We start from the raw sequence: 27,325 nt of genomic DNA on the forward strand, positions 1-27,325 counted from the left end.
TGCCTAGTAGGTCCTGTAATAGGTAGCCAGTACTGTATTTTAAATTCCAGATGAGAAATGTGTATGTTTACCTTAAAATTATTTGGCTTTGACCCTGAGACTTATGACTAGAGTTACCAAAATATAATTCAATTGAGTAACCTAAATGTAATTATCACATCTATAAAAATTATTTCTTGAGCTCCCCTTGTGGCAGGTACATTGTGATGGTCCAGAAAGAACCTATCATTCTGTCCCTGTCCTGAAAAAGAAGTGAATACACATGAAATCAATATTGAGCCAAAAAAAGCCTCAGTGGGATCCAGTGCTCAGTTGTATTTAACAGTCTTAAAGTGCTAAGAGAAAAGAGGAGAGTGAGATCTCAGTGATGGCCCCATCTGTAGGGCTCTAGGTACGATGGGAAGAAGGGCAGGTTCAAAACAGGGCAGAATATTCATACTCCAAATGCATCCGTGTAATTCCTCATTCACATAACACTCTAAATTGTTACTCGGCTCAGCTTTGAAGCTACTGAATGTTGACCTTGTTTTTACCAAGACAAGAGGGATGAGTACTGAGATCAAAATAGCCAGCACTGGAATTAGCGCTGGAATTAGCACTCATAACCCTAAACTATATTTCTCATTCCTTTAGCATTAGTCCTTAATCATAGTCTTTAGACCACATTTCAAACTTAAAGTTCACCTTTTTAAAATAGAAATTGATTTTCTACTTCGACTTTCCCAGAAAGCATTGCACAGAACACAAAAAACCCAAGATGCTTGTCCCACCTATGCCATGAACCAGCTGTGAAGCCAAGAATGAACCACCTGGACTCTACCGTGAATTGCTACAATGAGTGGCTCCTCCTGGCTCTGAAATTTCACAGATCCAACAGGGACTTAGCTGACTGGAGGACAGCAGAGTAATTTCCAGTGTACATGGCGCAGCCTGGATTTCTGACTTCTGTTTTATACAGTCTCTGGCCAAAACTGTCAGGCACTATTATTCTTTCGACCCCTTAAAAATTGAGTTCAAGTATGGATAGGAGGAGTTTACTTTATGGCTCTGCCTCATAAATAAATATTCTAAATTTGAATGGCAGCTCTCTGAGGATTTTCATGCCCCCTATAGGTATCGGGTCCTTCGACAGTAATAAAATTCAGAGATAGGCTGACAATAACACTTCAAGAAATCGCAGGAAGAGCGAAGAGCCTCTGCTAGAGAAAAGGAAGGAGGAATTTTAGTTCTCTCCCAGGGCAGTGACAGGGCTTGAGAAGAAAGGATCGTGCTCTTCCGTGTGGGTGGGGGCCGATGCGAACTTGAAACTGAAGGGCAAAAACAAAAGCAGCCTCTCCCCCGCCCTCCCAACAACTAATCAAGGTTTAGGTATCACGGCGGGATACTTAACTTTTCTTTGAAAAGTCCTAGCGGGCTTGAAACACGTTTAATTCAGAGCCCGGGTCTAGTCTGAAGCCTCGAGCGTCGCGGGGTGTGTGAAAACTTGCCCTTGGTTTGGGCTCATCATCTGAAGACCTGAGAAGCATGACAACTCCGCAGCCTCTCAGGGCGCGTTGCGGGCCGAGCACTGCCCCCTGGGGCAGCGGGCAGGTCCTGCTGATGCAGTCCAGGCGTCGCTCAAGGGGAAAGGTTGCCGCGCGGTCGCAAGGGGCGGGAGGAGTCTGGCGGTGATTGATGGGGAAGGGACGAATGAATAAAGGTACTTGTCTAGGGACAGCAAGGATCCCGAGCAAGCTGCGGAGGCTACACGGTCAGGCATTCCCTCAGCGTTTCGTCAGAGCCAGATCCGCCCGCAGCTGAAGGGAGGCGCGCTCCGCTCCAGGGTAGCCTGGAGCCCAGCTGCGAGCCAAGTGCGTCCCGGGAAGGAGGTCCCCCTGCGCCTGGTGCGTCCGGTCCGCGAGGTAAAAGTTCTGGCTTGGTGTTGCATTAAAATCAGTGATGGAACCTTATCCTGGGGCTTCAGCCTGGATTACTTGTTTGGGGATTTTTTTTTTTTTTTTTTTTTTTATGGATGGATACAGCGAATTACAATGGAGTTGGAGCGAAGGAGAGCGCGTGAGTGTTTGAAGCCACTTGGAGGGCACAGAAGCTTCCGCGTTAATGCAGATACTCTCCCAATCAGAACTGAGATGTCCCAGAGATTTTCCGAGTCAGCCGGCACACTCGCGGGGGGTCCGGGGGAGCCCGAGCGCAGGCAGCCGGGAAGTAGCTGCTTTCACCCGCGGGGAGGAAGGAGTCTGGGCGTCCAGACACAGGGTATCCCGGGTTCCTGAGGAGTCAAATGCAGAGACTGGCACATCCCTTGGCCTCTAGGTGCCTTGATTTCCCCCCGTCCCCACGCGCGCTTAGCCAGAACGAACACAGGAGCTCAAAGCTTTGCTCTAGACACCCATCCTTTCCTCCCTGTCACACCCCTTCCAGAATACCCCGCCCCACTGCGAGTCATTTACCCCTCGGGAGACGCAGCGGAGGAAAACCAGCGAAAGCTGGTTCTGGAAGGGCAGGAGACGGGCTCGGGCGGGTCACACGCGCCAGAGGCCCCCCCCCCCCCCACTGGCGCGCAAACTTGAGTTACTTTTGCGCGCGGATAGTGCGGGCGCGGCTGCGCTCTGCGCTAGCCGCTTGCAGGGGCGTGGCTGGGGTAGCTGACCCGGGTGTCCCGTCTTCCTTCCCTTGCTGATCTCCAGACTGAAAGCTGAAGAGTGGCCACCCGACTCCCCCCGGAGCAGGCAGCAGCATGCAGCCGCTGCCCAGCCTGTGCGGACGCGCCCTGCTGGCGCTGATCCTTGCCTGCGGCGTGGTGGGGGTCCAGGCTGAAGAGAGGGGATTCCCGCCGGCCGGGGCCACTCCGCCACTTCTGGGGGCCGGAGAGATAATGGCGCCCCCAACTAAGACCTCCTGGCCCAGGGGGTCCAACGCCAGCGTGCAGCGGTCGTCCGCATCTCCGCAGATGCCGAAAGGAGGGAGAATGGCGGGAACCCCACCGCGCACCCTCCCCCCGCCCCCGTGCGAAAGACCCATCGAGATCAAGGAGACTTTCAAGTACATCAACACGGTGGTGTCCTGCCTAGTGTTCGTTCTGGGCATCATCGGAAACTCCACACTGCTGAGAATCATTTACAAGAACAAGTGCATGCGAAACGGCCCTAATATCTTGATAGCCAGCCTGGCCCTGGGAGACCTGCTGCACATCGTCATTGATATCCCCATCAATGTCTACAAGGTAAAGGGTGCCTGCTAATATCGCGATGGGAGGGCATACCGTTAGGAAGGGGGAGATGCCAGAGCCTTTGCAGGAAGCTTAGTCACGAAGATCCCTCCCTTCCTAGAAGTCAGTAATCATTGGAACCAAATTTCCTTCTGGTTTCAGTAGCCCACTGCTAAGCCTGGAAAAAGCATAGTCGCCAGACCAGCAGCATAAACATAATTTGGAAACTTGTTAGAAATGACATCTTATAGCCCTACCTCAAACCTACTAATCCAGAAACTCTGGGTGAAGCACAGTAGTTTGTATTTTAACAAGCCCTGCACGTAAGGTTTGGGAACCACTGGTCCTGAAGGACCTTGTCCCTAAATCCAGCTCACAAGGTACATTCTCTCTACTGAGAAACTGATGGTTCATGTACTGGAAGGATTGTTATCACCTGAGAACTTGTTAGAGCTGCAAGTCCAACCCAGACTTATTAAATCAGAATCTGCATCTTAAAATACCTAGGTGATTCAAATGCATACGAACCTTGGGAAGCATTTTCTTAAAGGACCCTAACAGTAGAGGGGCTCGAATAGGTTTTTAGGAGACAAACGGCCTAGAAGAAAGAGACCCAGACAGGAGAGTAGGAAAACACAGTTCACCTGCTGTGAATGACCATACTGTACCTACCCTTTACTTAATGCCTACGATGGGCCAAGCGCTGGGATAGATGTGTTACTTTCCTTTACTCCTTCTGCCAACCCATGAGTAGACATTACTCCATTTAACAGATGATAGGATGTTCAAGGTCTCACAGTGAGTAAGTGATGGAGGTGAGGAGAATCAGGCTCAATCTGTCAGGTTCCAAAGTGCAAACTGCACCCCATCAATGACTGTGGACAAAACCAAGGACACTGAACATAAAGTCTCTAACAGTTTCAGTAGCTAACATCATTATATGATTACCGCAGGCATCAGAGGGAACGGGCTTGAAGAGCTAGGGCAGGACGCAAACCCCTACACTCTTTGACTCCCGCTTTGAAACTCTGGACACTTCCCAACATCTCTGGGCCTCAGTGTCCTCAACTCTACAATAAAGTTTCTAGTGCCCATCGACTGGGGTTTTGTGGTGTTAAGAAAAATAGCCTAAGTGAAAGAGCTGGAAAATTTTAAAGGATGATGTAAATTTGTAAAACTCTGCTTCCCCATCGTAACCAGCAATAGGAAGTCATGCATAAAAACAGAATCAAAAGTGTAAGGGACCGGGAATGTACTTTGGGGATTTGCCTAAAGCTAGTCCTGGGCTCAGTACAAGGGAAGGAAAAGGCATGTTGGTTTAGGAAAGGATTGTGGGAGATACTTTGATCTTTGTGGCAGGAGAAGTCACCAGATGGCATGCCTTTAAATTGCCTTTTATGAATCTCTGGAAATCCTAATCCAACAAGGCATACATTAAGGAATTCTAGAGATTTCTGAGGTTTAGAGACAGGATTTGGATTAGGATCCAGGTCCTAGAAGGCAGCACTCCCAGAAATGAGGGATAAATAGATGAAATCCTAAATTCCTGCATGGCTACCAGCTCTTGTGAACTCTGGGGGTTTCCTGGGAGAAGCACAGGCTGAAATGGGTCCTTTAAATGCAGCCACAGCTCCATTAGTGCCAGAAGGAACCCATTTTAGGAGTCCTACAGACTAAGTCTTACCATTCCAATGTGGCAGGAGAATTTCAATTCAATTCCTCAAAACTGACTTGAGAAATTTTAGAGTACAAGGTGTTGTGAGAAATTTTAAATAAGTGATAAGATCCTTCTGAAAAGGGAGATTACATCTAGTTTTGCTCGGCTTGCACAGAGTTTTGTGAAAGATTGTTTAGGAAGGTCCCAGGAAACCCCACATGGTCAGCCCATTTAGAAACCCTCCTAAGTCAGCCAGCAGATGACGTGCTGTATGGAAGGTTGGACTGAGGGCATTTCGCCTCCAGATCAGATGTAAATCAGCTCTTCCAGGACCATCTTACTTTCTCTGTCTGGCTAAATTATTACATTCGATAAGCCAGAGAATATCCTACTCCCAAAGGACACACAGCTTTTCCTTTCCTTTCAAATTCCTTTATGATTTCCCTAGGAAGTTACAACGTTTTGCCTGAAACCATTCAGTCTGTTAAAGCTGTGTTTCTATTTTTGAAATAAACAAACTGAGTCATTACAAATCTGGCCATGTAATCATCCTTTTTGGTCATGAACAAATCCATCACATAGAATTAGGTCCCATCACTAGGTTTGCCATCAGTGAACCCTACACAGTGGCTTTTGGTTTATTTTTATATTGTGCATAAATATGTGTCACTTGAGATATAATATAACAATAATGGCTACCATTTATTATGTACTCAGTACTTGGTTTAGTTCGTTAAATCACTGCAACAAACCCTATGGAAGAAGTATTGTTATCACCCCTGGTTTATGGGGAAACTACATTTTGGAGAGGTAAAGAAGTAAATTGCTCGATGTCACACCACTAGAAGGTCGATGTCACACCACTAGAAAGTGATGAAACTAGGGCTTGAACCCAGGCCTTCTGGCCCTAGAACCCGTGGTCCTCCTGGCCCCCTGCACAGAGTGAGCTGAGCATAGATTGCCCTTCTCCAACCTGGAGTATTGTTAGGACCTCATTTGAGTGCAGCACTGCAATTATGGGGCACACTACTACATAGTAGGATACTTGGTAAGCATTTTCAGTTTTAATTTGAGTCATCTGAAGATTTCTATCTCCTGAAATCCCCTTCAGATGATCTGTAATGTATAATATTGATAATATCACTGTTTGTTATTCTAAAGGCTTTATTTACAAAAACACCTAATCCAGGGCTAGTTAAAAACCATTTTCCCTTAAATAATTGTGACACCATATAAGTTAAAAAAAATGCATTTATAATTTCAGAGTAGTCAAGTATTATACTTCATACAAAGCAATTGAAGTGAATTATGAGTGCCATTTAAATTTATCCTAAGGTGGGGGACTTGAATCTCTAAACTAGCGATTTCTAATTTTGTTTTTGTGGGGTGTTATTATTCTCTTGAGAATCCAGTTAATTATCCATCTTATATGTTATATATAATTAATATATAAATAGATAATTTATATATACATTATAATTAATAGATACTATAATGTACATTCACAATTTCTGAGGGTTCATAGAATCCCGCAGCTCCTCTGTTGGTTTACCCACAGGCCCAGAAACATCAACGTGAATCTATTACATTAATCTGGACTTCAGTAAATCTAGAGTTCAGTAAAGTTGACAAACCACAAAATGTCATAGATCTGGCTGGAAGCCATGTTCCTTGATGCGGCTGTAGAACGGGATGGGACTTCACAGGGAGAGGCTGCTGTGAGGGCTGACAAACCCCAGAGAATGTGTCTACTCTTCTTTGACTCCCTCAGGGAACTGTTTCTCTGGAAACTTCTAGACAGAGTCTTTTCACCAGGGCTCCTGTGTCAAGGAGGCAATCCTGATAGATCGGTGTTGTGGGAGACTCAGCAAATCGAAGCTCTAAAAGAGCTTCAGATAATCATGAGAACCTGCTGGAAATAAAAGCCTCGTTTCTCCTTCTCAGCAGCGCACACTAGGGCTGTCACTGCATTACATAAGAGCATCCAGACGAAAAATGAAAAAGCAAGCGTCCAAAGAGGATGTTTAAAAATATATATGTATACATATGCATATATAAATATATTAAATGTTATAAGAATGTATAGATGCATAAGTACATAGGTGAATATCATTGGTCGCAGTGCCTGGCACAAAGTAAGCCAGTAATAAATGTTATTAGAATGTGTGTGAGTGTGTGTGTGAATAAGAATGGAAACTTGGGGTTTTTTTTTCAGCTTTTGCCGTTATAAACATGACTACAAATAACATCTTTGTCCATATGGCTTTGCACACATGTGTGACTATATCTGAAGGGTAAATTTCTAGAATTAGAATGATTGAATCAAAGGATATGTGCATTTGTAATTTTGATAGATATTGCCATACTGTACCCCAAAATTATTGTTGTACTCTTTGTTTGAATCACTATTTTATGTAACATCTCCATATACATATATATGTATCAATGTCTATCTTTAATACATACATGGGTCACTATGCCAGTATTTACATGGTCCATGTATGTTCCTGACCTCCAAAACCAGTGTTTAAGCATCTGATGTGAGGATGAGTATCTCCTTATTCACAAGCTACTTATTGTGCCATTCCTGTGTAGACTAAAATGAATGGAATAATCTGGACATTTGTTGCCTATAGGAGCCTAGAGTAAGTTGGAGTAGCACCAATGTCCAAGCTGTATAGGAAGAGCTGGGTATACTTGTAGATGCTGTGAAGTTTTTTGTGTTGTTGGTGGTTGGTTGGTTAGTTAGTTGGTATGGCTTGGTTTAGTTTAGCAGTGATTTTTAACAAGCCTTGATTGCAGGTTGAAGTTAAAATTTCTTTCACTTCTCTTAACATCTTAAGAAGTTAAAAATGCTTGAGCAAACAATGAGTTTTTAAATTATAACAAGTTCACTCTCTTTGTACTGTATTTGCATGGAATAACTGACTCAATAGATATATAGTTAACATAAATATAATGTAATATAAATATAATAAATAACATAAATATAGCTTCCTTTATGTGTAAGCAAATTGAGTTTGAAAACAAATCTCCTTGGAAACTGATGACAGATAGCTACATGGACAGACTTTGATAAGGATCCAAGTATAATCAGATGTCTAGTGGTGATGGAGAGCTTTCTAAAAATTGAGCTGGTGACCCGTTGGAGTGCCTCTAGATAGTTTTCTTGTTAAGACTTCGTAAGCTACTATTAGAGTCAAAGAGGCTGCCTTCATAGCTCTGAGAAGCAAAACTACTGACCTTTAACGTTTAACTACTTAAGGTGGGGTACTTGTAACATTAAAATGCTGGTATGTCAAAATGGGAATTGCTTCACTGAACCCTCAAATGAGTTTGGAGCGAAGTGACCTTGTCACGTAGTCAGACATTCCTGCTTGTAACACAATCAAAGCTGTCTTTCTGAACAAAATCACCGTTCTCACTATCCAGTCTTAGACTACTTCTAGTTCTTAACAAGTCTGCATATAATTAACTAATTTCATAGTTAGAAGTAAAAGTGAATGAAAGACCAGCAAATTTAACTTTTGAAGTTATACTTTTCTGATTAGTAAATGCAGTTTATGCATATAGAGCCATACAAGAAGTAAAGGTATCATTGGGTAGAGGAGTCTAATTTTGTCTAAGATAATAACACTGTGCATATTTCCAGTTAAGTAACTGAGATATTTTAGTGACATTTTTGTGATGTCTAAAGACATCTTTGTAGCGGAAGCATTTTGTACCCAAAACAGAACCTAGATAACTTTGAGTTTCATTTATTTAAAGCAACAAAATTTTTAAGGAGTGTTAATTAAGCACACTTGAAGTATTAACATTTTAAAAGTGTTAATAAGAGTAAGACTATTAGCATTGAATGACCTTGAGTCAATTAATAAATAAAGCTAACCCCCCAACATCCATGTAGCATAGTGCCTGCAACGATCAATTCCAGACAAATGCTTGTTGACAAAAGATGTTATACTCATATTTTTATAACTGTCCAAAAAAAGGGGGGGAAATTTTGTTCTTTTTTCTGTATGTATGAGGATATTGGCCATAACAGAATAATAGGTCAATAGCAGCAGATGTCAAATAGCCCAGAAACTCAAGACTTCCTATTTCTGATTCACTGCTTCACATGTTGGCTGTGGGTGCCTGTGACAAAATGGTGGGCAAACTCTTGGCCTTGGGCAATGAAATGTTCCCCAGGTTAACTCTAGGGTACTTCCTGTGTTTGCCTTTGATCTGCCACTCGGTCGCTCCATAAATCCAAGGCTCTTAAAATGTCAAGGCAATGTTTCTTTCAATGTGGTAAGGCTTTACATTTTTTTCTTTGCTCATTCTAAATGAATCGTTCAAGATCGAAGGCATTTCCATAGTTGTACAAGAGGATGACACAGCCAAGACCATGTTGTTTCAAGGCCAGGGAGCCAGGGTCTTCATTTTCCAAAGAAAACCATATAAGGTATGGCTAATATGCTATAGTTGATGATTTTTAGAGAAACATGCCAAATGCTAATCAATGATTAAGTGCTCTCAAGGGTGTTGACAGATAAAGCCTGAGCTGAAATAAGATTCTAGAGGTAATTTATGATGTGAAACATTCTCTTTCAGGACTTTGCAAAGTTAAGAAGAGGTTGGTTATGTTTGGGAGGTAGCTGAGCATGGTGTATGGATATACCTTAGTCAGCAATTTATCTAATTTCAGACTTTTTTCCTTTCCAGTGCTTTTACTTTAGAGATTTATTATTTCTCTTTCCCTATAGATCCTCTGGGGAAAATGTAAAGGAACAAGAAAATGGCCAAACTGGGATGGTAGAAGAGAGAGAGAAAGAGGATTGTTCTTGAGTCAGAAGTGTATTAGCAAAGTTGACAGAAGCATTTATCAAGCAGTGTTCTGTCCCTGAGTCTCCCAGCCATATTCACACCTCCTAACTCGTGTCCCCTCTCTTTCTCTCCTCCTTAGCTTCATCATGGTTTCCAGAAAGAAGGAAGCCTATTCTCTGGACGTTTACTTTGTACATATCTTCTTCCCCCCCCAAAACAGTGTTTTCAAGTTATATTAACAGGCTTTTGAATTCCGTGGTAATCAAACGCTTTCTCACCATAGCTTATCCCATAAGCCATTCTCTGGATAGAATTAGGTTTAAGTAAGACATGAAAATACTTAATAAGATTTGTTGAATTCTTTAAGTTTGAGAGTCACTTTCTGAGCCATGAGACCATCAGGTTATAATTCTTTCGTTTCTTCAGGTGTCACAGTGATCTTAGAAGATCTAGCTCAGCTAAGTGAATCTGACCATAAAGCTAGGTTTGTGAATAGCATGTCTTAATGCTCTTAGTTGAATCTTTTCAAAATATGTGACATGTCAATGAAAGGTTTTAAGCACAAACTGTGGATAAGTTTTTAAGTTCAGGTAATAGGAGAGTAGCAATCCATTTATTTATTGGCCTGTTACAGACTTGGAAATAAATTTCACTGTAACAAAAGTAGGGATATATATTTAAGGTGAACTTAAGTTTCTCTAAGACATATTTATTTTTTATCTTTTTTCTATCTCTTTGCTTCCCTTAAAGATTTTGTTTCCAGAAACTTAATTCATTTTAATGGAGTCATTCTTCTATTTCAGCAAGTGATAGGAATCTTTCCAGAGCAGTGGAAAGCCCTCTCTTTGCCAGTGTGCACACAACAGATTCCTAGGACAGGGCCTCTGCCTTGCACAGCTCCAGGGGGCACTGTTCATATTGTGGTATTTAAATGGTACCCCTGGGGGGTAAGCTGACATTATTCCTCATCCACATACTCTAACCCACATGGCCTAATCTTTAAGGGATTAAGTACATTTTAATGGACCCAGGATGGAACTGGTAACAGATATTCGTCCCCAAGGGCAAGGGTGCAACGTATGTCAAGAAAATATTTTCTATGCACTTGACCAGCAGCTTAAATTCTCACTGTATGTTTGAATAAAAAAAAAAGAAAGGGAGATCCAACATGGGAAATCCTTGAATGAGGGTGTACTATCTTATTAAGACGCCAGTTCAATTGCAGAAAAACTCTTATCTGCTACAGGAAACAGAGATAAAAGCAGAAGAATACACCCTTCCCCAAACCTGTGAAACACAACCACTCCATTATTTCCTTCTTTTGACTCTGACTGTAAAAACATTTCTATAATGCCAGTCATTTGAAAGAAATGTTCACAGTTCATCACGAGATGGAACAGACAGCAATCCGGCAAAGCAGCCCTAGTTGTCATTTTTAATGTGTTGCTCACCTACCTTCTTAAATGACCGTCTCTTACGGCATCTCTATGCTTCCTGAGTCCATCTCCACCAAATTTACAACGAAAGCACCTCACTGAATCCCATCAGATAGTGAGAAACAGTAGGTTCTGTTTTTTAAAAGTCATTTCCCTGATAGGTTTGAGTAGGGGAGAGAGGGGAGGGGAGGAATTTTGCTTTCCACCTTTTCCGGCCTGCTTGGAAGACAGAAGTCCAAGAGAAGAGCCAACGCCTCAATCCCAGAGGCCCTGGCTCTATGTGTCAAGAAGACCTGATCATCTGGAAGGGAGGAGGGCATGGACTAGACAATACAAAAATCAATCAATATATAAAATGCACAATCATCCCAATTCTCTAAAGAATTTGTTTCAAATATGAGAACTGAAAAGTTCATGACAAAAGTTTTATCACAAGATTTTTGCCTTATGATCAGATTCATGTATTCGTCCATGAACTCATTCATTCACTGTTATTCAACATTTAACGAGCGGTCACTGTGTGCCAGGCACTGTGCTAGGCACTAAAAATGTTGTAGAATATTCTGAAACAAAGAAACAGTTAAAGCTCAGTGTATACTGTTAATTTTAAAAAAAAAATAGGAAAGGAAAATGGTATATATGGTTAATGAGGCAGTTGAACATTTGTTAGTGCAAGATGGTTAACTTTGGCATTTCCTGACTCTACGGGGCTAGATGCCTTTGGGCATTAAGAGTGGCGTGTATTAATAGGATTTTCTCCATTTAATTTCTCGAGAATGTAATTTTTAATTACAAAAAGAATTGAAAAATATAAATCCCCCAGTTGGAGAGATTTTGTAGCACTCACTTAATCATACTTTTACAGAAAGGATATTTATTTTCTGTTCATGTTATTTATCCTTTTAGAAGTTTTTAAAAAATTATATAATATATATTTAATATAAAAGTAATTTTTAAATAGGATATAAAATAATTTTTCAGATTCTGTTGACTTTTTTCTTTCTCAAACAGCTGTTTCAACATAAAGTTATGAAATCATGGCCATCCTTGTGTAGAAACCTTGTAGTCAGTATGACCAAGTCTTTTTTCAATCTAGTGTCTATTTATTTATTTGTGTTTACTTTACTCATACAAAAGAAATGTGCTAGGGAAGCAGTAGAAGCCTTAGGCGAAAGGGGCCAGCATGAGGACAGGCCATCGTTTGTCAAATGGTCACCACATTGCTCCTAGGACCAACACTAACAAAAGCTCTTCCTTGAATGAGCCATCACCATGTGAAAACCAGTGTCAGTTATGGGAGTATTTTCTGACTGGCTCACATTTGATAAATGGTAGGTAATATATATTCAAACTTAGTTTTAAACAGGACCTGAAAATTTAATTCACGTGGCAGGGACCTAGAGACAATATGGAACGCTAACATTCTTTTTGGGATCAGAGAGATTTGATTACATGCATGATTTGTCTTCAGTATTCAGATCGTGCCCTTAAATTATCTAATTGAATGGAGAAAACTGCAAATAAGGAATAAGAATATATTATTGCTGGTTTAAAGTTAGAGTTGCTTCCTCTTGCAATAAAGGAGAATCAATTTCCTCTACCAAGAAGAAAGCTGTGTTGTTGGACTTCAAATTATAGATGTTGGATGTCATTATTTTTGTCAAGAAATAGTGAAATAGTTAATTTCCAGGAATTATAAAAATCTCTAAGAACATTCTTTCACCAAATTTTAAAGATGACATCTTGGTTGAGAGTGATTTTTTTTTTTTTTTTTTTTAAGTTCACAGCTTTTTCCCTACCCAGGGCTTTGTTTATTATTAAACAAGAGGTTGACGTCTTTTGCATTTTAAATAAGCTCCAAGCCCTAAATTGCCAAGGCCTTGAGGTTGGAGGCCATTCAGACAGACATGAGCCTCGGCAGTAGGCGTGGTCTCTGTCACAGGGTATCAGGCTTCTTGGTGTCTCCACAAAGCCTTCTGATCAGAGAAGCAGAGGTTGCCAAAGTCATCCTTCTGACTGACTGCAAAATAATAGAAGTGGGCACTCCGTCCCCCCACCTTCTGTGGCCTCTCAGGACTGGCAGCATTCAGGTCTGAGTTGAAATGGTGAAGAGTTTTTTTTCAGTCTCTTTCCCTTTGGAAGGGTAGATTAGAAAACTGTAATCTCTCAGCTGTGATTAGTTTTCTGACTATCTCTGTGTTGAACTTGAAGAGAATTGCTACAGTTTTCAGTTTGTGTTTCCCTGTCCTCTGTGATAACTTGGGTCAGAGGTTGGGCTGCAGGCCTCCCACTGGTATGAAGAGCAATCATCCAATTTCTAGGCTGAGCCAAAAACAATAGTAACGTCAAAACAGGGCCTGGATTCAGTGCAGAGCTCATTTTCATTGGCCAGACTTCTCTCCCTTCAGTGACCGGACACTCATTCATCTTGATTCATCTGATGGCTGTACCTACGTGATACTAAGATTTGCATATTTGGAAATCGTTGAAGACAAGAAAACACTTGACACTATCTAAATTTTTGGACAGTAGATGAATAAAATAGCTGGGGGGTTAGAAGAAATTTTTACTCTACATCTACATACTTTACCATTGTTTGACACATAGTTGTGGGTTTTAAAATACTGTTATTGATTTAATTCTAAACACTTTTCATCTAAGATCAGCTTCTTCAAAACATTATAGATTCTAGAATCAGACCACGTGGGTTCAAATGTGGATCTATTACTTACTTAAGTGAGTGACCAAGGACAAATATGTTAGTTATCTAATGCCGAGTAGCAAATTACCCCCAAACTTAGCAACTTGAAGAATAGCATTTATTACCTGACACTCTGTCTGTGGGTCAGGAATTCAGGAGCTGCTTAGCTGGTGGTTCTGGCTCAGGGTCTCTCATGAGGGTCAAGATGTTGGCAGGGCAGCAGTCATCAGAAGGTTTGCCTGAGGCTGGAGGATCTTTTCATTCACACACTTGGCAAATTAGTGCCAGCTGTTTTTAGGTGGCCTCAGTTCCTTGTCACCTGTTGGAGTCGTCTTAGGGGTGCTTGAGTCTTCTCCTGACACGGCAACTCCCCCAGAATGAGTGATCCAAGAGAGAGCAACGAGGAAGCCATAACGCCTTCTATGAACTAGTCTCAGATGTCACACACCATCACACCCACCACATTCTATTCACTAAAAGCAAATCATTAGGTCCAACCCGTGTTCAAGGGGAGGAAAATGAGGCTTCATCTTTTGAAGGGAGGATTATCAAAGAATTTGTGGGCATATTTAAAATCAACACAGCAAATTAATAAACTTCTAAGTGCCCCTAAGTTTTTTTACCTGTAAAATGGGGGTAATAGTAATACTACCTCATAGGATTGCTTTGGGAATTCAATGATATACCATGTGTAAAGGGCTTAGAATAGTGCCTAGTCCCTTGTAAGTACCATATGTGTGTTAGTTTTGCTTCCCACCCCCCGCCTCAGTGCATATAAAAGCAATCAGAATGATTAGACAGAATATTACCTGGATAGTTTGTACCAAACTGGGTCTGGCAGTTTTAACTGTTTGGAATCTTTTTATTATGTTTCCAAGGGTAATTGGCAAGTCTTTTAAAGCATCTTGAGTTCATAGCTGGTTCAGACTTGCAGGACCCTGGGTCTTCCCCATTTCAGCCAATGTCTCCACCATTCACATGATCAATCTCTTTGAGTTTCCTGACTCCTCATATCTTATATCCAACCCATCAACAAGTCCTGCTAGCTCTGCTTTCAATACATATCCAGTCTATAACCCATTCTTTTCAGCCCCAGGGCACCACAAGTTTCAGCCCACAATCTCTCATCAAAGCTTCCTTTCCTGACTCTACATTCTAGTCTACATTGAGCTTCCAGAGTGATCTTTTTATATTTATTTTTTAATTAATTAATTAATTTATTTATTTATTTGGCTGCACAGGTCTTAGTTGCGGCACACTGGCTTCTCTAGTTGTGGCGTGCAGGCTCCAAAGCACGCGGGCTCTGTAGATGCGGTGTGCCAGGCTTAGTTGCCCCACGGCACGTGGGATCTTAGTCCCCTGACCAGGGATTGAACCTGCATCCTCTGCATTGGAAGGCTGATTCTCTGGACCACCAGGGAAGTCCCCAGAGTGATCTTTTAAAAAACATAAATAAGATGATGCCATTTTCCATTTCCCTGTTCAAAATCTTGCAATGCATTTCCTCAAAAAAAACAAAACCAAAAAAAACCATTCAGACTCCTCCCTGTGCAACTACATCTCCTAGACACTTGGCCTGGAGCACTCAACCCCAGCCTTGAGAGCCTTCTTGCTGTCCCTTCCTCTCACTAAGCTTCTTTTGACCTCAGGGCCTTTGCATTTGCTCTTTCTTCTGCCTAGAATACTCTTTGCATGGCTTACTTTTTTTAGTCAGGTCCCTACTGCAGGTTGCCTCTTCAGAGAGACCTTGCTGAGAAGCCTATCAAGAAAGCTCCCTAAATTCCACCATAATCTTTCAATATGGTGACACCGCCTGTGTGACACCATATTAAGTATTTTAAGTGTTAAGTATTTTAAGTATTAAGTGTTTTGTGTTTGCCTCCCTCACTAGACTGTAAGCTCCATGAGAGCAGGGAGTTTGCCTTGTTCACTGATAGGCACTCTGTACTCCGAATGGTGTATGGCACATAGTGGGTACTCAATAAATGTTCGCTGAATGAATGAATGAACAAGCAGAGTTATAAGTCAGCTCATTAATCCAGAGGTCACAAGTTAGAGGCTGGTCTGACACATAAAAATATTTTGTTAATACAATGTTATCTGATAGTGTTTTTTTTTAAAAAATATGAGTTAGCTGACAATTTTTATAAATTGTGAGATTTCATATAAAAATTCCAATTTGGGGCTAAAAATCAAGATACTTTTGTATTGGGGATCTCTTGGCAAAAATCACATCAAGTTTATTAGCAGCAGCTCCTTTTAGACAGGATTTACCCCAGACCCCTCTGTTCCCTATTATTTCCTGACACCAATGACTTTCTTACACCTGGCTTCCTCCACTCTTCTGTTGCCTGCCTGGCCTTGCAGGCTTTCAGACCCTAGAAAAAGTGTATTTGCTGTAAGTATGCCAACATTTGTTCTACATGTCGGTGTAACTTTTCATGTCTACCTTAGAAATGAAATTGGTTCCATGTTGGAGCTCCGAGTCATATTCGTACTGAAACACACATTTCAGCTTTGGGTGCCGCTCTAGTTCAGAACAATCACCCAGCATGACAAACTCCACAAAGAACCTTCACGAGTGAAAGAACGGAAAGACTCAATTGTGTTTCAAAATAGTTTTCACTTTTGGAAGGTTATTTTTTAAAACATTAAAACGCACACACAGACACGTAGATTTGAAATACTTTATTTTCAAAACCTCATGAACGTTCGACCCAGATGTTTACCTAAAGTGATTCATTTACCAGGGTGGGGCACACCCAGTTGTCCTAAAAAAGAAAATCACTGAGTTTAACAATAGATGGTTGCATAGTCTGAAGTCAGATAAACGGAAATATATGTATAGAACCAAGTCTTTTGCTCACTGGATAGCCACTGCCTATATATTTAGGGGCCTGAATATTTAAGCATCTGCTGTGTGTCAGGAACTGTACTAGGCAATTGCAGAAGTTCTTTTCTGTTTGATGGGCTAGGGGTTCCAGACAGCAAAAACTTAACCAAACAAACAAGTATGTTATAATATATACAATAGGAGCTGATAAGTGCTGTTGCTGAAACGGGAAGTGGAGTAGGATGAGGGAGATGGGGAGGCCTGACCAGTTCCTATACTTAATAGTGTGATGAGGGTAGGTCATGTTGAAAAGATGAGATTTGAGTAAGACCTGAAGGAGGTCAAGGAGTTAGCCAAGTGGATCTTTGGGGGAAAAGCCTTCCAGGATAAGGAAGAACCTCAAGTGAAGCCCTAAGGAATGAGTGTGCCTGCTGGGTTCAAGGAGCTGTGTGCTGAGTTACAGAGCAGTCAGGTTGACTAGAGTGAAGAATAAGTACACGAACACGCACACTGTTCTCCATAGGAGTCGTCTAGTCTCTCTGGCTAAGAGACATTTGTCTTTCTTTTTTTTTGGGGGGGGGCCGTGCCACATGGCATGTGAGATCTTAGTTCCCTGACCAGGGATGGAACCCTGCATTGGAAGTGTGGCATTGTAACCACTGGACCACCAGGGAAGTCCCACGTCACCTATTTTTAGTTAACCTTATTTTGATTTGGCCACCAGCTGAGTATTTGAGACTCCATAACAGTATGAGAGGCATTTTCAACACTGCAGGCCCAATCTTGTAAGGAGAACTTAAGCAACTGGCCCCAGTTGGCCCTGCAGTGGAGGAGACCTTGACCCTAAGCTACTGTCTGTGTATAGCTAATTCTCCTGAACCGGCTGCCCTTTCATTATTCCCAATCCACTCTCTTGTTCCAGATATCAAACGCAAGTGCTTTTCAGAGGAGTAGTCTATGAGAAAAAGAATAAGAACTAGAGTTTGTTATTTTAACTCTACATGTTCATTTGTCTCCACTAAGTGATACATACAGTTCAGAGGGCGCCCTGTGAAAATCTCCCTAACAGAGCTTCATGTCTCCTCAATGCAGCTACTTGCCGAGGACTGGCCCTTTGGAGTTGAGATGTGTAAGCTGGTGCCTTTCATACAGAAGGCCTCTGTGGGAATCACTGTGCTGAGTCTATGCGCTCTAAGTATTGACAGGTAAGAGCATATATCTAAGCCAGGTATATCCTGACCGCTATCCTAGTGATTGCTATGCTACTTAGAAAATAAACTGGGTCATTCAATAAAACTAGGCTCTGCCAGCTTGGCAAATGATTATGTTTTACTCTTCAGATATCGAGCTGTTGCTTCTTGGAGTCGAATTAAAGGAATCGGGGTTCCAAAATGGACAGCAGTAGAAATTGTTTTAATTTGGGTGGTCTCCGTGGTCCTGGCTGTCCCTGAAGCCGTGGGTTTTGATATGATTACCACTGACTACAAAGGAAGTTATCTGAGAATCTGTTTGCTCCATCCCACTCAGAAAACAGCCTTCATGCAGGTAAATTTTACTTTTTTGTCCCCCTTTCTGTTGTTGCCTTATAAATATTTAGCTATTTTTCCCCTGATCTCCTCTTCTTGGGAAGCTACTGATTTATGACTGTCCTTGGCATGAATTAAGAGTGTAGGTCCGGGGCTTCCCTGGTGGCGCAGTGGTTGAGAATCCGCCTGCCAATGCAGAGGACACGGGTTCGAGCCCTGGTCTGGGAAGATCCCACATGCCGTGGAGCAACTGGGCCCGTGAGCCACAACTACTGAGCCTGCGCGTCTGGAGCCTGTGCTCCACAACAGGAGAGGCCGCGGTAGTGAGAGGCCCACGCACCGCGATGAAGAGCGGCCCCCACTCGCCGCAGCTAGAGAAAGCCCTCGCACAGAAACGAAGACCCAACACAGCCAAAAATTAATTAATTAATTAATTAATTAAAAAAAAAAAAAGAGTGTAGGTCCTAGGGCTGTGGGTTTAACGGTGACTAATGACCCAGGCTGCAAGAAGCTGGGTCACTACTTCTCCAAGAATCCCCTGGTGCTCAGGAATACAGATAAACCAAGTTTACATGAGAGAATCGATTTGAATTTATAGCTTTTCTATCAAATTCCCATAAGGACTGGCAGCTACTACATATTCTGTATGAAGCAGCACAGCGGTCATCAGAGGGAGTGTGTGGTCCAGGGAATGATCAAGTAGAAGTCGCCCTGGTACGGCTGGTTTGATTGGAATCCCTGTGAATCCGTGAAGCTCGGTATGAATAACAAGCTTGTCCTCTCTCTAAAGGGAAAGCTGCCGTTGCAAAGAACTTCATCTTGGCCATTTATTCAAGAGCTGTTAATCAGGAAATAGGAAAAGAATGGTAATACTGGTCATCAGAAGATAGATCTTAAGTGTAAAAGGCTCTTCCCAACAGAATGGGTTAAGAGGAGTTAATACAAAGAGGGCTGGTCCAGATGTCATCAATGATTATTTTCTATTTTACACGTTAAGACGAGATAAAGCTTTAGGAATATATGTATAGATCATGGTAAACAAAAGAATAAAGAAATTGAGAATGAGACTGCTGTTTTCTTGTTTCTTATTAGTTAAAATGGGAAAAGTACTGCATAGATTACATAAATTCTGCTCCAACACAGACATACCTGGAACAACAATTTTAAGAAGGAAAAGGAGCAGAAAAAGAATAAGAGAAAAGGCATGTTACAAGCAGCTTTGATTTTTAGTTGATAGGTTAGATGTATACATCCCTTAGGTAAATGATTAATATAGACCTCTTCCTACCTGCTTTTCCCATAAACAAGCTTGTTAAAAAGTGAAAAACTCCCATAAACACTAGGATATCTTTACCCATTCAGATGTGGTATTTCACACAAAGAATTCCTTAAGGATAACTTGCATATGTGAAGACAAAAATATTTGAATTACCAAATATTTAAAATTTTGCCCAATTGCTTACATTTTTATATGTAATGATAGCACACTTCCTTAGAGACTTGAAATGCTTTTTAGGAAAAGTTTGTTTCATTTAATTTAATTATTTGTTCAGCAGACGTGGCCTGAGAGATTCTACATAGTATTTATAAAATGGATCGACTTTAGAAGATAATTTCTCCTTGATGAGTATTTTTTAATTTAACATTTGATATGTAAGATTTTCTTACAGAGGAATATTAAGTATAACATTCTCTCTTCCCCATAGTTTTACAAGACAGCTAAAGATTGGTGGCTATTTAGTTTCTATTTCTGCTTGCCATTGGCCATCACTGCATTGTTTTATACCCTGATGACCTGTGAAATGTTGAGAAAGAAGAGTGGCATGCAAATTGCTTTAAATGATCACTTAAAGCAGGTAAGGAAATAGAAATATTTGCTGACTCATGATTACAATCCTGATTATGAATATGAAAATTATCATGGTGATAAGAAACTAAAATTATCATACACCACAGCATACTTCCTTTTTCTTGTGCTGGTATTTTTTAATATACAAAGAATATTTTTTATATTATCTATCTGGAGATATTCTACATAGTCTAAAAAGATGTGAAAAGAGCCATTACTTTTTAAAGATGAATCTTTCATCATTTTCTGTCTAATTCACATTAGCTATTCAGTTTAAAGCTCAGTGTCCTGAATATTTACAAATGCCACTGATTTTTTGTAAATGATATTAAATATTTTGTTTGGAAAGCGAGAATGCTGTGATTATAATGAGGCATCTATTCAGTGTCTGACTGTGGTTTTATTTCAGAGACGGGAAGTGGCCAAAACAGTATTTTGCCTGGTCCTTGTCTTTGCCCTGTGTTGGCTTCCTCTTCACCTCAGCAGGATTTTGAAGCTCACTCTTTATGATCGGAACGATCCCAATAGATGTGAACTTTTGAGGTAAGAAAGGTAAAATAGAAATAGTTGTGTAAATAAATGCCATTCAGAAGTTTTTCCATTGATTCCTTTCATTGGCAAGAAGAGAGAGTACCATTTTTCTAATCCTTAGGGAGCAATTAAGATGGCCATTTTTTTTACCTTTACTCCTATTTCCAAGGGGGAAGTAAAGGGACTTAGGAGAACACTGGGAATGGACAGCCAGGGTTGTCCAAATGAGTGAGTAGCACAGTTGAAAACATTAGGTCTGATCCTCCTTTGCACTTTGTAAATCCTTTCTTTTTTTTTTTTTTTTTTTTTTTGGTAGAGTTGAAGGAAGAAGCCTCTACTCATTTTTTTAAATTAATTAATTAATTTATTTTTATGTTTGGCTGTGTTGGGTCTTCGTTTCTGTGCGAGGGCTTTCTCCATTTGCAGCAAGCGGGGGCCACTCTTCATTGCGGTGCGCGGTCCTCTTACCATCGCGGCCTCTCCTGTTGCGGAGCACGGGCTCCAGACGCACAGGCTCAGTAGCTGTAGCGCATGGGCCTAGTTGCTCCGCGGCATGTGGGATCTTCCCAGACCAGGACTCGAACCCGTGTCCCCTGCATTGGCAGGCAGATTCTCAACCACTGAGCCACCAAGGAAGCCCATAAATCCTTTCTTTTCATCCAGCCTCAGCGCTTCCAAAAGAGATTTCATTTTTTTTAATTATTATTAACTTATTAATTTATTCATTTTTGGCTGGGTTGGATCTTCGTTGCTGCACACGGGCTTTCTCTAGTTGCGGCGAGCAGGGGCTACTCTTTGTTGCGGTGCGTGGGCTTCTCATTGCAGTGGCTTCTCTTGTTGCAGAGCACAGGCTCTAGGTGCACAGGCTCAGTAGTTGTGGTGCACGGGCTTAGCTGCTCTGCGGCATACGGGATCTTCCCGGACCAGGACTCGAACCCGTGTCCCCTGCATTGGCAGGCGGATTCTTAACCACTGCGCCACCAGGGAAGTCCTGAGATTTCATTTTAAACGAGAGAATTGGGCATGGGCGGTGGGGCGATGACAGGGACAGAGAACGAGAGAGAGAGAGGCAGAGAGAGAGATCATAATAGGCAAAGACTAGTGATAAAGTCAAAACCATTGTAAATGGCTAATTATTTTGTTCACAGAAACACAAAATTCTGTAAAGAATATATGTTCATAGCAGCATATTTTTTTACAGACATGTCTTGTATTATTTTTTGCAGCTTTTTGTTGGTATTGGACTACATTGGCATCAACATGGCCTCGCTGAATTCCTGTATTAACCCAATAGCTCTGTATTTGGTGAGCAAAAGATTCAAAAACTGCTTTAAGGTAAGAGAGTATTCGAAAATCAAAAGCCCTTTTTAATCTGGCATCAAATATAACCCTTCCAAACTATTAATATTTCTATCCAAAGAGATCTAGTCAATTGTTTTGCAGTTTCCCCTAGTATCACATGATCGACATTTCTTTCTTATTTATTTATTTATTTATTTATTTAATTTTTGGCTGCGTTGGGTCTTTGTTGCTGCGCACGGGCTTTCTCTAGTTGCGGCGAGCGGGGACTGCTCTTCGTTGCGGTGCGCGAGCTTCTCATTGCAGTGGCTTCTCTTGTTGCGGAGCACCGGTGCTAGGCACATGGGCTTCAGTAGTTCTGGCACATGGGCTCAGTAGTTGTGGCTCGGGGGCTCTAGAGGGCAGGCTCAGGAGTTGTGGCACACGGGCTTAGTTGCTCCGCAGCATGTGGGATCTTCCTGGGCCAGGGCTCGAACCCGTATCCCCTGCCTTGACAGGTGGATTCTTAACCACTGTGCCACCAGGGAAGCCCTAGACGTTTCTTTTTAGATGTGAATTTTGCTCATAAATCACTATAACTGATTTCTGCCTACAAATCCCAGTCAACCATTCCCTGCTGCCTCAACCAATCAATTCTACTCATAGAGTTACGCAGAAAATGAATAAAAATTGCATGCATTGATGTCTGACAAATATCACATGATAAAATAAGAGCTACACATGATTAAAGGCACTGTTCCCATTTTTGGAAGATTTTGGACTATGCAGCACACTGTAGATTATAACTAAGTTAGTTTCTTTTTCATACAGAGGTGACCGTAACGCGTCAAACAAAGCAGTTTAATTCAGGTTTTACCTCCACTTTTCTGCCTTCATTCTATAGCAGAGAATGATGTGGAATATGTGAAATTATTCCTCATTTGCCTGCTTGCATTTGTGTGTAACATCCATCCATCCATTCATTCACTCCTTCAGCAACCTAGCGTAAATGAAATATTCCCTTCCCTTATGTGGGAATGATTCACTTGTCCCTGGTGTAACAGAGCCCAGATTCAGCTGCTCACCACTCCTATGCCAATAATTCGAGAGGCAAGTGTCAGTAGAAAAGAAAGGTGCTTTAATCAGAAAAGCCAGCAGTCTGGGGATATGGTGGACTCGTGTCCAGAGACCAACACCAAAGATTCTGCTCAGCCATGACAGTTTTTAAAGGGAAAAATGGAAGGGGAAGAATCTCAATGAATCATCAAGGCAGGAGGTTGGGTTCTGCCTCTCCCCTGCGGACAGACTGGCTGGCTCTCTCTTCAGATGTTATCTTGCCCCAGCGGTCTGCATGCAGGCTTGCTTAGCGGGGGCTACTGTGGCTAGAGAGCTAGTCTTACTTCTTTTTATCTAGGAAGAGAATCAACAGGTTAGACAAGGCATGGTGTGCATTCAGGAGAGCATAAGTCAGGAATTAGTTTCAATTGCTTAGTGATCTCATTCCTATAATTAAGTTCTTTCAAGGTTAGAGGGGAACAGAAATGGGCAAACAGGAAAGGGGCAAAAGAGCTGCTTTCAGTTCCCCACTGTCAAACACCATTCCATTTCTATGGGATTAGGGGCAAAGGTCTATCTTCTGTAACTTCTTCATGCTGACATGGGACGCCATATTCTCAGAGTGGAAGATGTCAGCATGGGTCTGTAACATCTCTTTGCTGACAATTTTATTGTAGTTGCGTGCTTACATATACAGGCAGAGCAAGCTACAATTATTTTGCTGCCCACCAAGATACAGATTATTATGAGCAGTAATGTTAATCCCATTCTCTTGAGGCTCGTTCTTGGACTTGTGCTAGCCATAGATTCAATACTGCTCAGGATACCGCAGCTTATGTCACGGTTACAGTCTGGTCATCATGGAGTTAGCTTTTTCCCTCTGGTGGCAGTTACCGTACCTGTAAAACAACTCGGGAATGTGCATCAGACACTGAGTCTGTGGCTCTATTGTCCTAATTATTAACTGCTCGGTTTTGTACTGGAGGGCGTGGTGCCTTGGTTCTGCTTGGTTCCACTGGAAGTTCATTATTGGAAAACCGAGAACTTAGCTTCCTTGTAAAATCAAAGGCAGTCCATAAAATTCTTTGCTTACTCATAAACTCATAGATTTTAGAGCTAGAGGAGAATGTCACCAGATCAGGTCCCTCATTTTACAGAACAGAAAGCAATGGAACTCACATTTTCTTGTACATATAAATTCTCAGAAAACAAACAGAATGAACAGGATTTTTAAAAATCCAAGAAAAAATTTGGATGACTAAAAACTGAGACACATAGACTTTATAACCTTATTGTGTAACAGTATTGAAAAGTCACATGAGATTAAACACGTGGCTGAAAAAAATGGTGATGTAATATTAAGTTTATTGACATGGAAAGATGTTTATGTCACTGTCAAGGCCATGGAGTAGTATGTATAGTCCAGTTTTATTAACATAATTATACACACACGTCCACAAACACGCACATATACAGTCCTGTGTATATATGTGTGTGGTAATATTTCCATTTGCATAGGAAAAAGTCTTGAGTTATGTATTTATCAAATATTAAAAGTATTTCTCAAGTAATCAAGAGTAAGTATCAAGAATTAAGAGTGGCTTTCTCTTTCAATTTTAATTAAAAGATGAGGAAGTTTAATTATGTACATTTTTTTCTTCTCTGTATTTTCTAGTTTAAAATCATTATCATATACTACTTATGTAATTACATGTTTTAAGGGGAAAATAAGAGGGCATGGAAAGAAATTGGCAGAATTGCATATCATGCAAAGAAAGCCAGAATTCTGGAGAGTAGGAAGGGCTGTGATAGTGTAACTGATGTAAACTTATAACGAGTTACTTTGTTTTGTACAGTCATGCTTATGCTGTTGGTGCCAGTCATTTGAAGAAAAGCAGTCCTTGGAGGAAAAGCAGTCGTGCTTAAAGTTCAAAGCTAATGATCACGGATATGACAACTTCCGTTCCAGTAATAAATACAGCTCATCTTGAAAGAAGGAATATTCATTTTCTTTACTTTGGACAGAAATCATTAAAACAATGAGGCATCCGCCAAACAAAACAAAACAACTGTGTGTTTGCACAAAACAATGTAAAAATGTAAGAGTGATTATTTTCTTAACACTCAGAATTACTCATGACATTTTATGAGCTGTTTACAGCCTGAGAAGAAAAGCGATGAGAATTAAGAAAGCCTCATTGTGAAAGCACTTAATCCTTTACAGTCAGCACTTCAATGTGGCTCTTCAGAACTTCTGGTATATTCATACACCACTTAAAGTTTAAATTGAGCTCACTCAGAATTCCTATTAAAGATGTTTATTTTTTAAATTAAGGTGAATCTGATGTAAAGGAAAAATGTGTTGCTGCGAAACAGAATTTCTAAATGAAATTTAAATTACTCAATTTAAAATTTTAAAAATCTTTTAAAGGAACTTTTCTATTAATAGCCTCACACCATTGGTTGGACTCTAATTGGAGACAAAATATGAAAGCAGTTCAGCCGGTGTATTTGTTTGATGTTAGAGACATAGTTAAATGATCAGGAGGGAGTATCAGAGAGATTGAAGTTTTTGAAAATATTCAACTTTACATTCAGATAAGATCAAATGTCACAAAGGAACAGAGAGAGAAGGTTTGGAATGCCATCCCAAAACACTGCTTTGAAATCTCCTATTCGTGTACTCTGCAAAGAAAATACTACCTACAATTTTTTTGAGGATTATTAAAACATTCTTCTTCTTTCACTATTGTAGTTTAAATGCTATTTGTTTAGTTTTGTCATCTGTAAATACTTAGCTACAATACACAACGTGTAGATGATTAAATGACGGGCAGGCCCCAGTGTTCATACCTTTACAATGGAGAGATGCCAGGAACCCCATAATGGACAGAATGTGAGTTGCCTGGAGCAGTGTCCACATGGCAAAGGAGAAAGCAGCATCTTTTCTCACCCCTGCTGCAGTTAAGATGGTCTCTGGCAATGTATCATACGATAGTTAAAATACTATTTTTAAGATCATAGATATTAGAGTCAATGTAACAGTTACCTGTAAAGCTTATTACTAATTTTTATATTATTTGTGTAAATAACTAATAGAAAAGAATTCTGGATGTGGTGCTTTCCTGTCACTTACAGGCAAAACTGCTTTTTGAGACTGTTAAGAACCTCTTACTTTGTGCCTTCTTGCCTAATTCTTTCATCTCCCCAGCAAAGTGCCTCAGGTTAACTTGGATGAGATGTGTGTGAAAGTATGTACAAGAGAAAACGGAAGACAGAGGAAATGAGATGGGGTGGGAGGAAACCCATGGGGACAGATTCCCTTCCTTAGCCTGATGTTCGTCACTGCCCGTCACATCAATGCAAAAGGTCCTGATTCTGTTCCAGCAAAACAGTGCAATGTTCTCACAGTGGCTTCAGGAACAAATTGGGCCCAAGAGCTTTAACTCTGTCTTAAAATATAACAGAGTTTCTACCCTTGTTTTTTGTTTTTTTTGTGTGGTTTTTTTTTTTTTTTTTGGTAACCCAGGGCCACAGCCACATGTTGAGAATAAGCGAGCAATGTTGTTTTCTGCCGGCATCTAACGTGATGCTACCAAAACCCCAATAATGGGGCCAGAAGGAAAGGACAGTAATTAATTCACGTGCCACATGGAATCTATTTACAAATCCCAGGCTTATTTATTAATTTCTTCCCAATCACTTTTTCAGATGATTGTCATCACGAAAGACATTTCAAACTTCGGATTTTAAATTAACTTTGGGTTACTACTGTTTTCAGTTCGCTAATATATTTTTTATTCCTATTTAAATTTGAGCTCATTTTACTACCATTCATTTTGTTTCTCATCTGCATCATAATGCCCTTTCCTTCTCCCTGTCAGAGTTGTGGTCTGTAATCATCTTGCCAAATTTTAAACTGCACACAAATAGTATATACATGCATTATTTATAATGAAATTGTGTTCAGTAGCTTTTCTAAAAATGTTTGATTCAAAATTTTAACATACTGACAAAGGTTGGTAAGAAACAAGCATGATTTCTTAGCATAAATAAAATCAATATGGGAAAAGGTGCTACTGTTTAACTTTAAAACATACTTTCTAGTATTAAGGACTGTATAATATAACAATGGACAAAAATAATGTTAACATGGATGTAAAACTTAAAAGATTTATGAGCGATTTTAGACTGTTTTCTCCTTTATATTTGCTAATAGGGGTGCGTGTTAGTATTGACAGCTTACAACATATGGCCAAAGGAATACAGTTTATAACAAAGCATGGATATGCTGTAGCTAACTTTATAAAATTGTAATATAACCATGTAAAATAATTATATATTTTGTTTTTCTGGGGTCACTTAAAGTGGCAACTACTGTAGTTGCTAATTCTATGTTGTGTAAACAAAATCAATAAAAATTTAAATTGCTTTAAAAAAA

The 27,325-nt window shown here is 40.7% G+C and overlaps 1 protein-coding gene across 3 annotated transcripts; it reads left to right on the forward strand.

Moving 5' to 3' along the window:
* The first annotated feature begins 1,620 nt into the window (after positions 1 to 1,620).
* On the forward strand, positions 1,621 to 27,325 carry EDNRB (endothelin receptor type B). 3 transcript variants are annotated; one of them, XM_082434868.1, is made up of 9 exons: positions 1,666 to 1,901; positions 2,688 to 3,223; positions 9,208 to 9,312; positions 17,737 to 17,849; positions 17,985 to 18,189; positions 19,877 to 20,026; positions 20,429 to 20,562; positions 21,777 to 21,885; positions 24,741 to 27,325. In XM_082434868.1, the coding sequence occupies exons 2-9, from the start codon at positions 2,738 to 2,740 to the stop codon at positions 24,873 to 24,875; spliced, it is 1,437 nt and encodes a 478-aa protein (XP_082290994.1). In that variant the 5' UTR covers positions 1,666 to 1,901; positions 2,688 to 2,737; the 3' UTR covers positions 24,876 to 27,325. The 3 variants fall into 3 exon arrangements, with proteins under 3 accessions (XP_082290996.1, XP_082290994.1, XP_082290995.1); XM_082434869.1 differs by having other exon boundaries at positions 1,788 to 2,055; XM_082434870.1 differs by lacking the exon at positions 9,208 to 9,312 and having other exon boundaries at positions 1,621 to 1,901.

The sequence above is a fragment of the Balaenoptera physalus genome (genome assembly GCF_965194825.1).
Source record: "Balaenoptera physalus genome assembly, chromosome: 18".
Classification (NCBI taxonomy): Eukaryota; Metazoa; Chordata; class Mammalia; order Artiodactyla; family Balaenopteridae; genus Balaenoptera; species Balaenoptera physalus.

Excerpts from the sequence above, each read along its gene's own strand:
- EDNRB (XM_082434868.1), top strand. The coding sequence starts at position 2,738 with ATGCAGCCGCTGCCCAGCCTGTGCGGACGCGCCCTGCTGGCGCTGATC. Across the intron at positions 3,224-9,207 it reads TCCCCATCAATGTCTACAAG|ATCGAAGGCATTTCCATAGT; the intron begins GTAAAGGGTGCC and ends GAATCGTTCAAG. Across the intron at positions 20,563-21,776 it reads AATAGATGTGAACTTTTGAG|CTTTTTGTTGGTATTGGACT; the intron begins GTAAGAAAGGTA and ends TATTTTTTGCAG.